The 14815-nt window shown below is 40.2% G+C and overlaps 1 protein-coding gene across 4 annotated transcripts in view; it reads left to right on the top strand.

The window, feature by feature from the left end:
* Nucleotides 1-14815, top strand: part of CLGN (calmegin) — a 71159-nt gene that overhangs the window by 2533 nt on the left and 53811 nt on the right. For 3 of the 4 annotated variants that reach the window (XM_034772947.1, XM_034772948.1, XM_034772951.1), the window contains one exon: nucleotides 13191-13361. In XM_034772947.1, the coding sequence (XP_034628838.1) occupies nucleotides 13191-13361 (171 nt within the window). Of the gene's footprint in view, nucleotides 1-4910; nucleotides 4976-13190; nucleotides 13362-14815 lie in introns of those variants that run through there. The other variant, XM_034772949.1, reaches the window with a different exon arrangement.

Here is a 14815-nt window from a genome sequence, read left to right as displayed (position 1 = left end):
CAGTTCTTCTGCAATGCCTGCAAGAGACTAGCTGAATAAGTCACCTATTTTTGTATTTGTCTGAGTAGTTTTGTCTTCCTTAAGTTGTGCACTAGTCTTGCTGGATAATTGCATAATCATATGGATGATGGCTCTGTTCTTCTTCTTTTCCCTATGGTTCTCCCTGGCTGTCTTGCTTTTCCCTTTGGCTAATATCAGACACTAGTTTGTAAATTCCTTGCAGTAGAGATTACATTTCTTCTGCTGTGAGGAGCCACACATTCTATTGTGTGCTGTATAATAACCTTAAGAAAAGAGACTATAAGTGTAGTAACAAATTGCAGGGGAGAGAGGTAGCATGTGCAACAATTCATTAAGCTTGTTGCATGTGGAAAGGACAGGCTTCTGTATGATTAGCATTGGGGATATCTCCTTTCATTTGCTTAGAGGAAATCTTTTTATGTTTATAGTGATGACTAATTCTTATAAAGCATACTGGAACAATGTATAAGGCTAAAGTATTTCCCATCATTCTCAGTGATAGGATTGTGTCATTCCCACTCTGGAGTCAGCTGGAACAGAACTGTCAACCAGAACATTGTCTTGAATGAAAGTTCTGCCACTGCTCGAAGCTCCCCCCTGGTTTTCTGTCCGATTTTAGGCCTTGCCTGTATCACCTTTTTCTCCACAAGATTTAATCTTTAGGGCAGATGGATAGCACTTACCTATAGAAATTACAAAGAAAATCATAATTTCAAGTTCTTCTAGCATCAGACTTGTCACTGCACTGTGGTTGAATGGAATACAGAAATGCAGGCTAAATCTCCTAGAAAATTCAAGACTGCTCCTCAGATTTATAAATGTACATTCTTTGTGTTACAGAGACTCTTCCTCAGTGTTTTGGTTTAATACATCTTGGGGGCTACTGCAAATCTACATATATTGTATACAGCTGCAAAACCCCCTCCTCCAAAAGACATCTAAACAAGAACAGTCACATCTCAAACAATTATGAGAAGCCATAAATGGAACTCTTCTTCCCACCATACCTCCCACAGATGACATATGGGGACTTGAGGTAAAAGATGGGTATAGGAGATTACTGTTAATCTCTTCTCAGAAGAACCCCCATTAATGACTAGCCTACAGGGGTTGTTGATACCTGGGATGCAGAAGGCAAGCACTATAATGGAGGCTTTACAGAACAAACTTTTGTAAAGTGGTTAAACAAGATTATATTACCCAGATCAGACCAGTTTCTTTGCCATTGTATCTTAATCCCTGGATACTACTGAAGACCTCTTTCTTCTATTAGTACACTCTTACTTATTGGTTGGGTCATCCAATGATTATATGATGACATTAGGAGCTATTACAACCCAGAGCAGTCTCTATCCTTAAGTAGTTATGAGGATGTTTTTGAAATTCCTCTTCCCTTTTTTTCTTCTCCCTTTCTTTCTAAATCTCCACTCCTAAAAAGAGAAGAGTGGGCAGGAAATCTAAGAGTGGCAAAAATAACATCACTTTTCCCTCATGGTCTCTCTACCTTCAACAGAAAAAGGAGATCTTTGTGGATCTGGACTGGAATAGTCTGAGGAGGTGCCTCACAACCATCTTTTCTCCTCTTTTATGAAATCCTACTTTTTGAAGTTGTCTTGAAACAATTTCCTTACCTGTAACTTTTTTATTTCTTGTAATAAAGAGGGTCTGGATGATACTCATGATTTATTCCTGCTCATGCCACCTTAGTGGAGGCAGTTTAGGCTGTAGAATTTTTCCTCTCTCTGGTAGTACTACAGTCTCTCCACAGGAAACTACTTCTAAAACTGAAACTACATAAAACATAATACCTTTATATATTATGGAAGTCTTAATTCTATATTATATACACCTCCTACCTTGATATAACGCTGTCCTCGGGAGCCAAAAAATCTTACCACATTATAGGTGTAACCGCGTTATATCGAACTTGCTTTGATCCACTGGAATGCGCAGCCCCCCAGAGCACTGCTTTACCACGTTATATCCGAATTAGCATTATATTGGGTCGCGTTATGTCGGGGTAGAGGTGTATGTGGAGAACCTGCAGACCAGTGGATATCCTCCATTATGAGAAATTGCAAGAAATCTTCTGTTTCTCATACATGGGATGTGCTGGTCTGGATGCTACTTATGGGAATTAGCAAAAAGAATAAATTCCCAGGAAGGGAAGAAATATCAAATACGAGTTTAATAATAAAGTTCTCAATTTTTTTTTTTATATTTTTAATTTTATTTGCTTGCTTCATTTATATCAAATGAAACTAAAAACTGAAGACTTCTCAGCTGAGGAAGGAATATCACTCTTGTAGCATTTGAAGGAATTGCAAATATTATTGAACAAAGCTCTATCGTATGCAACCTAAGGCTTTGAGGATTTTATTGGGAGCTTTGCTAACTTGGCATATTTGGTTCGATCTACTGAGATGTTTTTTAAAAAATGCTTGTTTTAAAGATTCCCATGAAGAAAGAATAAGATCTGACTTTCTTCAATCTTCATATATCCTTAGTATTATCACTTGCCCAAAGCATTAACCTGTGTTCTTAAAGATGTCTAGATTTAAGGCAAAAATAAGGGAGAGAAATAGACTTGTAGAAGTGGTTTCTTGGCTGTGGACAAAGTAAGGACTTGAGCTAAATATCATCTTTTCAAAGAAGAATTGAAGATGGAAGCTCTGTGAACTACAGAACTAACTTGCTTCAACTAGTAGAAAAAATAATTACTCTAAGGAAGACAAATGTGGTGAGACCTCCTCCACTGGGAAACTAAAAAGGTGGTAGACAACCTTTATGAGGTTGTGCAGAAAACAATTGTACTGCCCTACTCCTGAGCAACAGTTACGAAGAAACAGAGGACTGATCCTTTAGGTGACTGAAGTTTAATGTTATAGAGGTCACCCATGAGAGGTCTCAATATGTAGTTGTAAATGAGGAGGCGTTATTGAACAGGTGTTTCTAGTGGGGTCCCACAGGGACTGGTTCTTGGCCCTATGATATTTAACACTTTTGTCAGTGAGAATATGAAAACTGAAAAATTTTGGAGATGACCCAAGGATTGAGCAATGGTAAATAGCGAAGAGGACAGGCTACTGATACAGTGATTTGGATCATTTGGTAAGCTGGGCACAAGCTAACAATGTGCATTTTAATATGGCCAAATATTAGTCATTCCTCAAGGAACAAAGAATATAGGCCATCCTTATAGGATTGTGGGGGGAGGGGGAGTGTCTTTCATTATGGGAAGCAGTGAGTTCGAAAAGGACTTCTGAATAGTGGATAATCAGCTGAACTTGTGTGCAATGCTGTGGTGAAAAGGGTAATGTGATTTATAGATGTTTAAATGGGAACATCGAGTAGGGGTAAAATATTTGGCACTGGTGTGACTGCTACTGGAATACTGTGTCCAGTTCTGGTGTCTGTAGCTCAAGAAGGATGTTGATAAATTGGGAGGAGTTCAGAGAAGAGGCATGAGAATGATTAAAGGGTTTGTAAATGTCTTATAGCGATAGACTCAAGGAGCTCACTCTGTTTAGTGTGAGAAAGAGGAGGATTAAGGATGACTTGATCATAGTCTATAAGTACCTACATTGGTGTGATCCAGGGACCCCTTGATGCCAGCTGGTAGTGGGCATAAGGAGTACATAAGGGTTTACAAAGATCCCCTGTCTCAGGCATCTGTATAATAGTTTGGCAGGCAAAGTCTCTAATGAGAGCCAGTAACTTACATTTTGCAATGATTATCAACCAATATGTTTGGATGATATTTAAGGAGTAATTTATCTAATTAAAACTGTGTTCATAAGGTATATAACTTAAAACAGGTTGTAATAAATGAAGGGGAGAGGGAGCTCCCTTTTATGGACACCCAGCCAGTTAGCTATAAAGTCCCTCTTGGTGGCTGTTCTCTGCTTGCTTTACCTGTATAGGGTTAAAGTCCCCCAAATAAAAGAAAGGGAGTGGGCACCTGACCAAAAGAGCCAATGGGAAGGGCTAGAACTTTTAAAATGGGGGGGGGACTTCCCTTTGTCTGTTGCTCTCTGGATATGTAAGTAATCAGGGAATGTCTAGGAAGATGTGATTAGGGTTATTTCTTATTGGCTTGTAGATTTCTCTGTGCTAACCCCAGATGCTCTTGTTTTGCTTGTAACCTTTAAGCTGAACTCAAGAGAGCTATCTTGATGCTTAAATTTTGTAATTGTTCTCTTAAGATCTAGCAAAAAGCCTAAGTTCAAAATCTGTTTCCTTTCTTTTTTGGGTTTAATAAAACTTACCTATTTTTAAGACCCTGACTGGATTTTTTATGTCCCCAAGACTCTTGTGCATGTTTAATTAGCTGGTGGCAACAGCTGATCTCCCCCATTTTTTTTTTTTCTTCTCAGCCCTTCCTGGGAAGGGTGGGTGAAATGACTTGAGGGTTCCCCACAGGAAGGAATTCCCAAGTGTTCCTTCCTGGGCTCTCAAAAGGAGGGAAGGTTGCTCTTGAGCAGTGGCAGCATCTTCGTCCAAGGTCAGAGAGAAGCTGTTACCTTTGGAGTTTAATACCAGCCTGGAGTGGCCAGTATTAATTTTTAAAATCCTTGCGGGCCCACATCTTCTGCATTTGAAGTGCCAGAGTGGGGAATCAGCCTTGACAAAAGTCATCAGGAAGCAGGCAGGGGCAGTAAACTCTCTGGCTGGTCATTTTACTTTGTGAGACACTATACATTTGTCTTACGGAGCCTAGTGCTAATGAAAAAATTGTGAACTCACTTAAAAGGAGATCTGTGGGGAGATAATACAGCAGTGGGAGTCCTGTTTACAACTAAAGACAATGGAATTTTGGGGTATACTGTGGTGCAAAGGGAGGAGACAAGCTTTGTGTGTGTGTTTCAGGGGGGGAACGGATCACAGCATACCTGGCTGAAAAACATGGAGCAATACTGTAAAACAGTAACTAGTTAAGTCTAAGTTCTAGAAGGTATGTTATGATTTTATTTTGTGTAACCATTTGTTTCCAGAATTTCTATTTGTTGTCTTTGAAATCTCTACTTAGTTAAACTTGTTTTCCCTATATACATAAACAGAGTGGTCAACTGAAGCGAAAATGGTAAGCTGCTACTTTTGGAAGCAGTGGACCTGGGGGATACTTGGGGATTGGAGTGTGCCTATCACTAACCTGTAGAGAGCAAGTGGGGCTTGTGTAGCTCTGGAGTGGAGTACTTGTGTTCCCTGTGGTTGAAGAGTTTTTAGGGTGCTGGCCCTCAGCAGGCACAGATTAGGCTCCTTCATGCTAAGGATAGGTGGTAGCAAGGTGCCTTGCAACCTTGGGTACCCCCAGGAATAGGGTTACCATATTTCCACAATCAAAAAGGAGGACACTGGGGGGGGGAAGCCCCATCCTGCCCCACCCCATCCACTCCCTCCCACTTCCCACCCTCTGCCCCCCTCAGAACTCCCAACCCCCCTCCCTGCTCCTTGTCCCCTGACTGCCCCCTCCTGGGACCCCTGCCACTAACTGCCCCCTAGGACCCCCACCCCCTATGTAAGCCTCCCTGTTTCTTGTCCCCTGACTGCCCCCCTAGGACCCTACCCCCTACCTGTACCCTGACTGGGGGTGTGGATAAGGTTATGGACAGACAGCCCCCGACCCATCCAACCCTGCTCCCTGTCTCTTGACTGCCCCCTCCAGAACCTCCCTGCCCCTTCTCCGACCCCCTGGCCCCCTTACGGGGCCGCTCAGAGTGCTGCGGAGCGGCATGCTGGGCAGCAGGGGAGGGTGAGCAGGGGGAGGAGCTCCAGACTGCCGGAGGCCCGATGCAAGTGGCTGGTGATCTGCGAATGCAGGGAGGGGGCGGGGGAGAGAGAGAGGAGGGTAGTGATTTCAAGCTGCAGGGGAGAGGAGGGGGAAGCAGAGGAGGGGCTCTGGCTGCCAGAGCCCTGTGCAAGTGTGGCAGGATCCGGCCGGCTGCCCTGTCAGCCGCACGCACTCTGCATGGGAGAGGGAGTCCGGCCATTTACAAATTCCCCCCAGACGCTATTTTTAACTCAAAAAAAGCCGGACATGTCCGGGAGAATCCGGACTAATGGTAACCCTACCTAGGAAGCTTCATAATGGGGTACAAAAACCTTTAATAATGGGGATTCCACAACCTCCTTAGATAACCTGTTCTAGTGCCTAACTAGCATTATAGTTAGAAAATTTTCTTACTATTTAATCAAAATCTCCCTTGCTGCAAATGAAGAAGGAATCAGCTTATCCTGCCCTCAGTGGACATGGAGAACAATTCATCATCATCCTCTTTACAACAGCCCTTAACACATTTGAAGATTGCTATCTGGTCTCTTCCCCCTTTCCCCCAGTCTACTTTACTCAGGTTTAAAAAAATGGGTATATTTAGTTTGTTCTTCATAGGTCATGTTTCTACATATTTTCCTTTTTCCACACTCCCAGGGGGTGGGAGGGAAGGGGTGTCTGTCTCCTTCTCCCTCCAATTTGTCCACATCTTTCTCAAAGTATGATGCTCAAAACTGGACATATTACTCCAGATGAATCCTCACCAGTGCCAAGTAGAGCAGAACAGTTACCTCCCTTGTCTTACAGGTGTTTTCCTAGTTTGGTTATGAGGCTGTCATGAGGGACTGTCAAGATGTATCGTGTCTGCAGCTTTTCCCCCTATCCAGTAGAAAAATTACACTGTTAAAGAAGAAAATTAGGTTGGTTTGGCATGATGTGTTTTTGACAAATCCATGTTGGCTATTACATATCACCCTATTATCCTCGAGGTGCTTACAATTTGTTTAATTTGCTCCAGTATATTCTGAGGCATCAAAATTAAGTGGACAGGTCTGTAATTCCCCAGGTGCTCTGTTCCTCTTTTTAAAGATAGGTTCTATGTTTGCCCTTCTCCAGTCCTCTGGGACTTTACCTGTCCTCCAAGAGTTCTCGAAGATAATTGCTAATGGTTCAGTGATTGCTTCAGCTAGTTCCTTACGTACCCTAGGGTGAATTTCATCAGGCCCTTCTGACTTGAGTGCATATAACTTGTCTTAAATATTCTTTAACCTGTTCTTTCCCTATTCTGGCTTGTGTTCCTTCCCCTTTGTTGCTCTTACTAATTGTTAAGCATCTGATCACAATTAACCTTTTAGTGAAGCAAAACACTAATTAAAACACCTCAGCCTCTTTGGTGTCCTCTGTTAGCCCTTCTTCCCTGCTAATAATGGATCGACACTCTCCTTTGTCTTTCTCTTACTCCAAATGTATTGGAATCTTTTTATTGCCTTTTTGTCTCTTACTAGATGTAACTCATTCTGTGCCTTAGAGTTTCTGATTTCGTTGCGACGTGATTGTGCTGTTCTTTTGTAGTTATCGTTAGCAATTTGTCCATTTCCACTTTTTTCATAGGATTCTTTTTTGATCTGGTCAGTTTAAAAACAAAACAAAACACCCCTATGCACCCATATTGGCCTCTTCTATTCTTTCTATCTTACCTTTGCATTGGGATAGTTTGCTGTGGTTTGTGCCTTTTTAATATTGTTTTGCTGAGAAACTGCATGCCCTCCTGAATTCTTTTCCTTTAAATGTTCTTCCTATGGGATCTTACCTACCAGTTCTCTTTAAATTTGTTAGTCTGCTTTTTTTGAGGTCAGCTTTTCTGCTGTTGCTCACTTACTACTTTTCTTACTATTTCATGATCACTTTCACCCAAGTTGCCTTCCAACTTGAACTTTCCCAAATACTTATCTGTGGTCTGGTTATAGACAGTTTTTCAGAGATTTTAATAGAAACCGAACCAGTTGGTGGTTCAGTAATGTCACTAGATCATATTTACTGCTCACTATTCAAATCCTGCTATGAATTTTGCTTATGGGCTTTCCTCTCTTAATAAGTCTATTGTACTTATTCCTCAAACATTAATTCACCTTCTCAAAACTTATGTGAGGTGGGGGGTGACATTATCCCTGGTTTTATAGATGGGGATTTGAGGCACGCAGATTAAAGCCAGAAGTATCCACAGTCTTTGGGTGCCCATGTTGAGCTTCCTAGGACCTGATTTCCCCACCCCTCCGCCAGAGTACTTAACGTGATAGTGCAATTCCTATTCAAGTACAGCCCTCATTTACTACAGTCTCAGCTGTAAGCACACAGCACTTCTGCAAATCTGACCCCTAAGTTTCAAGTTGGGCATCCAGAAAACAACACACACACAATTATTGACCGTATCAGAAATGTTTAGTTTAAGTGATTTACTTAGCATTACATAGGAACTCTGGCAGAGCTAGGGATAGAATCCAGGTTTCCAGGGCAGTTTTCAGATCTCAGCCATGAGGCCCCTCCAATCCCTCTTCTTTTCCTGCAGTCCCCTGCCTCAGTAACTAGACACCTTCCAACCAGGGTGGATTTGACTTGAATCAAGTTGATTTAAATCACTAGTCAGAAATCCATGATTAAATCAAGTCTTCCTACATTAAAAGTGCATTCTTATTAAGGTTATAACAACCAATACATATTCTTCACAACTCAGAGATAGATGTAGCTTTCATTTTTAGATGGTACACACTATACATTTTTAAAGTGATTAATCTGAAAAGTTTTCAAAATAAGTTTTACAGCTATATCAGAAAATGAGTGATTGTTTGGTTATTTCATTTATCAAAGGTAATTGAAGCAGATAGTTCACCTCCCAATGACTTAATAAATATCTCCAATTCAACAGGTTAATCATTACTATTTGGAGGATTTTCTTGCCATGCTGTATTAGGAGGAGAACATCACCAGACAAACGTTTTAAATTGTTTTAGTTAACTAAAACAATTACATTATGTATTCTGGATTTTTTTCTTCTCCAACAGCAAACATATAATAGTTTAACAAAACAAGCATTTGAACTTAGTAAAACATTTTTTTAAATCAGGTTTGTTTCTGTTAAAATTGTTTTTAACTAAAATAGTTAAATTAAATATTTAAAAAACAAACAATTACATTGACTAGGTCAGCCAGGTCAACATGAGAAACTTAAAATAATGGCTTCTGCAGCTATCTGTCGTTTTCATCTTCTTTTTCCTGCTAGTTCATAATCTAGAAAAGAAAAACAAGCTTTCCTGCTTTTTCAGGTCCCAAACGATTTCTCAATTTGGAATGAATTAGTCCAAATGAAGAAAATATTCTTTCTATTCCAGCATAAGAAGCTGCTGCTGTTTTGAAGTGATATTATTCCTTAAACACTTGGATTCACAGATTGTTAAAGTGACTTCCACCAGTTCATTGGTGTGACTTTCTTTAAAACATAATCAGCAAACATATTTCTTGAATGGTTCACCCTTAGCTCTGAAGTTTATTATAGTTGACATTATGGAGGGATGATTGCTGGATGTCCTCTTCTTCATCAGTTAAGGCTTGACCCTGGTACTGAGTATTGAGAATATTTGCAAGAAAATGAGCTGGAGATAGTGCTTGTCCCATTTGTTTTTTTTTATGCTTGTAATTTAACTCTGTCATTGCATATTTCTCTTTTTAAGATCTCACTCAGTTCCTTCCAGATTTCAACAGCATCAGCAATAAAACAGCTATTTCCCTGCATTTTGTTCCAGGCTACAGAAATAGGCTTCAGAGTACTCAGCAGGTGCTCAACATTTCTTTTAAGCCCAGTGTTGAGAACTTTGGCTGTGACAGTGCCATCTATTTTTTCAGGATTTTGTTCACAAACTGTCATCAGATTAGGCCAGTTCTTTATATAGTGCTCAAAACAGTCCACTACTGAGGTCCACAAGACATGCAATGGGAGAGTTAGCTTGGTTCCTCCCACTTTTTTCACTACTGCAAAGTGATTGTTACGGAAGTATTTTGCAATTTCAATAACATTAGCCTTTATTTCTGGAACACTGAAGTCTTTGGCTAGGAGGTGTATCAAATGAGCACTGCAACTGTATGTTATTAGGCTGACTTTTTTCTCATCTTGGATACATTTGCAGCATTGTCTGTGACCAAGCTGTGTACCAGACACTTGAATTCCCCCCGTCCCCCAACAGCTTGTTATAGTTTTTACTGCTGCTACTTGTAAGTATTCTGCTGTGTGTGCATTTCCTGATGTAGCAATTGTTTCTGTAAGGAAGACATTCCCTTTCTCTGTCACACAAGCACATACAGTAGGATCATTGTGGACATTGTTCCACCCATCAAGACTCAGGTTAACAATTTCACACTCTAGACTTTTGCCCACTGCTCAATTTCTTTCATACGCTTTATCCAACAATTTGCCTGCAACATCTGCTCTGTTGGGTGGACTGTATCCTGGTCTTAATGACTGAACGAACCAGGTTAATGAAGTGTGGGTTCTCAATCATATGGAAAGGAGAGTTGCATAAACAAACCGGGCAACTTTTTAATCAGTTACCCCTTTTTTTTTTTTTTTTTTTTTTTGCTACAGGTGATATACTGTGGCTATGTGACATACATGATGTGACTGAAACATTATCATTGGCAGATAACTCAAACTATAGACAATGATGGTGATCTTGAAGGTGGCTAGTCTTCAGAATTGTGTGTGTTGGGGATGGATTCTCCTAAGCAAAATAAGTCAATGCAGTTACTTAATTATTACTATTCCTCATTGCATTCACTGACACTCAATACTATTTTAAAGATGAAATTGTAAAAGGAAGATCTGCCTATTTCAGCTATTTATTTTTTTTTATCTAAAATGTTGTTACTCTATGATACTATCTATATTTTTTGCTCAAACATGAGAATTCAAGAATTGTCCAGAAGGAAGACAGGCAGGCCTTAAGAAAGAAGTATGAAATAAAAGTTTACCAACCTGAAGATCCTGCATGTTCAGACATGTTCCTTTCATCATTTTCAATGCAGCTTCCTCCTGAGAAGGAACACTTCTCATGGTGTTTCATTCGGGCAACCAGGCCTTGCATTTCTTTGTTGTACTGTTTGCATTTTGCATGCATGCCTGTCTTAACCACAGGTAGAGGAACTTCATTAAAATATTCCCAAAGTGAGTCTCTTATGGACTGCTGCCATTATAGGTTTTCCCTTCTAGTGAGAGAATGCTATGGTAGATTTCAAATCAATGAAGGTTACACACAGAAAGACCTCAAGACTTCTGGAATATGCTGCTCAAACAGTTTCACTTTTGTTTCTACTGCTTGTCCCTTCCCTTCTCACATTTATTTCCAGAGTTTTCTCCTTGTCCAGATCTATTCCGCCCCCAACAATCTTCTATTCATTGAACTTTGCACTTTTAGAGAGAGGTAAGGGATTGACTCTGTGTACACAAATTTGAAGAGGGACAATAAGGTTGAGGTCTGTTATTTCTCACCTCTATATATTTATTTAAAAACATTTTTTGCTGTTAACAAGCATGTTATCTCTGGAGACCCAAATCCAGAGTTTGAGAACTGCAAAACTAAGCATCTCTGATGGTGTCTTCTAGATTGAGCACTGAGTCCCATTGGGTAGATAGAAAGATTAACCTAAATAATTTATATAGAAACCCCTGGAACCCCATAAGATTGGATCCCTAATCCATGAACTATTGGAACTCATTTACAAACCTTTTCTTAAACATTAAATGAATATATTGTCTCATACTATAGAATTAGAATTTATAATCCCTATTCCATGATGAGAGATCTTAGTTTTAATTAAGATACAGTTTTCCACAAAAGCATTTTATCAGAAAAATCCAATTTTAAATAAAATATCATTGATTTTTATCCACCTTGGAAAGTAGGGGGAAGGGGGGGCCTTCTGCCATCTCAGCAGAGGATTCTGTTGAGGTATGGGGTGGTTAACGGTATAAACCGAATCACTGTCTAGGGTACTGATCAACATCAATGGGTGTGAGGTATTAATTTTGGAGTGAAGGGTGGTGTCTGTCAGTCCAAGCTGAAGATACCTAGCTGGAGATGGACCAGGAGCAGTTGTGGTTTGAAGCACTAACAACTTGATCTGGTGAGTAGACTTAGTCCTTAGGCTAATGAGTGCTGGAAGAGAAGGATTAACAAGTGGATTTTTAGAATTTGGAGCAATTGCCAGGGGAGAGGCTTTTAAAAATGAGGTATGGGATGGATAAGAATTGAGGATTTAAAAAAAAAAACTCCTTCGCATTGTTTTTGTCTTTGATTATGAATTGCAGACCCAGCTACTGAACTGGGAGGAGAAAAGTTTACTTTAAGTACATTTTTCAGAAGATGATCATCTCGTTAATAGAGATGTAAACACTTTTTTTTTTATCCAAACTATCCTTCTAATGAAAGATTAGAGAAAACCATAGGAGAAGACAAATAAATAGACTGTTTCCCGTTCAGTGATAGCTGAAGATTCCCAAAGTGGAGTGAGTTTGTATGTGTGTGTGGGTTTTTTTGTTTGTTTATGGTCAGTTTTCTGATATGGTAGGTCAAAGGAGGGGGGGGTTGTGTGTTGGGAAAAGGAGGAGGAAAGCGAACGTATTCTTTTGTGAGTAGCCCAGAAGGCGTTAAGGTGCCACACCATATCTACTCTTGTTGGACAGAGGCTGGACATAGGCCTTGCGGACATGCACAGTGATGGCGGTACCCCAAAACTAGCTTTAGCAAGTGTTGTAATACGTTTTTAAATCTTGCTGAGGCAGTCCATGGTTATTCTCAAACACCAGTACGCTAGAGTGAAACTCTGCAGTTGTCTGAACAATATAAAAGTTGCCTAACACCAGCCAAGATGGTCTCCATCTGAGTGGTATCTATAAAGTAATCCATAGATGTGTAGGACTTGAAGGGACTTCAAAAGCTCATCTGGTCCATTTTCCCTGTATTGAGGCAGGATTATGTATACCTAGAACATCCCTAGCATACACTTGTCTAACCTATTCTTAAAAACCTCCAGTAATGGGGATAAGTATATCTTGGATGCACCAGTTATATCAGACGTTCCTTGGATGAAACAGGAAGAGAAAACCTGTTCTACTGTCTTACAGTTGCTACCTTTTAACTCCATTGTCAAATTTAATTATTTTGTTCAGAATGCTTTCATGAGGGTTATCAAAGCTGTTGAGCTTTTGGAAAAAATGCAAATAACAAAATGCATATTCAGTCTTTGTCCCCTGTTATCTTTAAATGTTTTTCTCCTGTAGCTCTTTCTGCAAATAACTGTTAAGGAGGTAAACTATATTTTTGCAGTGACAATGTACTTATTAATTCTGCAGATAACCAGTATGCAAGTCCATTGGGATTGGCTGTGTTTGGGTGTCTTGTTAATCAGCTCAGTAACTGCAGAAATGCATGATGAAGAAATCCAGGATGCAGATGTTGAGGTCGAGGATTTTGACAAGAACTCGCAAGAAACTGATCTTGACAAAGGCAGCTCTTCTCTAGAGGTAAGGTTATTGTTGATATCAGCCAAAACTTGTTTTACAAAATGAGTAACTCTTCTAAGGAATACAGAGATTTGACAGTGAATATATGTAGTTGACAAATCACGTGTAGCCACTTGGTTGTTTTTCTTTAGTTGCTATGTGGCAGCAAACCTTGTGTATGAACCCAAATTACCAGAGTAGAAACTCAGGCCTTCCATTGTCAGGGGGTGCTCAGTAGTTAAAATATGGCTGAATTGCAGAGCTTGCAATCGGTTTGCCACACCTGGCAAATTACTTTGTTTATTATGAAGAATGTGGGAAACTTTTATATCTTTGTGAAAATGATGTGACTTGGTTTACATTGTTACATTTCATTGTTCTGTTGCTACTTACTTGGTCTTAAGGAATTAAGTTCTTTCCGGTGGGTGAAGTGTTGATACAGCCCTATAAAACTAGAGGCTGAGAAATTTGGCTGAGAGGAACAAAGAGGCATGTTTCCTGAAAGAGGAAAACTCTTTTTGACTGCCAGACATGCCAAGTTGAAGGTGTCTGTCTAGAGGGGTTAGAAAGGAGACTACATGTTCTTCAGGAGAAGCCATATGTTGGGGACGGGAGAGAGGAAGATCCTGGACTCCTTAGACTCTAACCAAATTCCAAAGAATGCTCAAGAGTGGTTAAGAGACTGAGGCAGGGAATGGTACAGGTATTATTTTGTATGGCTCTTTATATCTGTTGATGTCTAAAGTGATTGTTTTTAGAAATCTTTAGACAAAGTCCATGTCTGTTTGATTCAACAGTTGCATACCTTTGAAAGGGTTAACTGGAAACCAGAACTCCCACTAGGGTGGTGCTCTCTCAAAAGGGTGTACTTAAGCTGCTGAGGAGTCATAAGGGGCTCAATCTTGGGGGGAGGGCCCCCAGGCAGCTGGGCTAAGGGGTTCCAGATGGTTTGTGCCCAAGAAGTGTGCCAGAGAGGTTGGCTCCAGAGATGGCTAGAGCCACTCAGTGACCCAAGGGCCTAGTATGTGGGTCCAAACAGCCTGGTCAGTGCCCAGTGGGGGGAGCTTCACTAAGGCTTTGACACTTATGCTTAAGGCAGGACTTAGCTCCTTCTCTCAGGATACTTAATAGTACTATATCCTGCCATCTCACTTGTATTTCTGGAAGTTAAAGCAGAAAATATTGCTTGGGTTTATCCTTGTTTCAATTGTGGTCACCTTTGTAGTTTCAGTAGCTTCTGTTCATCTCTCCCTCTCTGCTAATTTCTTGTAGATAATATATTTAAAATGTTGTTTTGTTGTAAATTACATCATACCTTGGGCAGGAGGGATATGCTTACAAAATACAGCAAGAGGTTTCTTTTTCAAATAGTAAAATAAATTCTAATATACCACTTAACCACATAGGGAAGAAAACCACACAGAATGGAAAAAGTGAGTAGAGGAAAGAAATAGGTAGGAAGATGAGGATCAGGA

Source organism: Trachemys scripta, chromosome 5 (genome assembly GCF_013100865.1).
Source record: "Trachemys scripta elegans isolate TJP31775 chromosome 5, CAS_Tse_1.0, whole genome shotgun sequence".
NCBI lineage: Eukaryota > Metazoa > Chordata > Testudines > Emydidae > Trachemys > Trachemys scripta.
The sequence above is the reverse complement of the archived record's forward strand: the minus strand, read 5'-3'. Positions and strand labels throughout refer to the sequence as shown.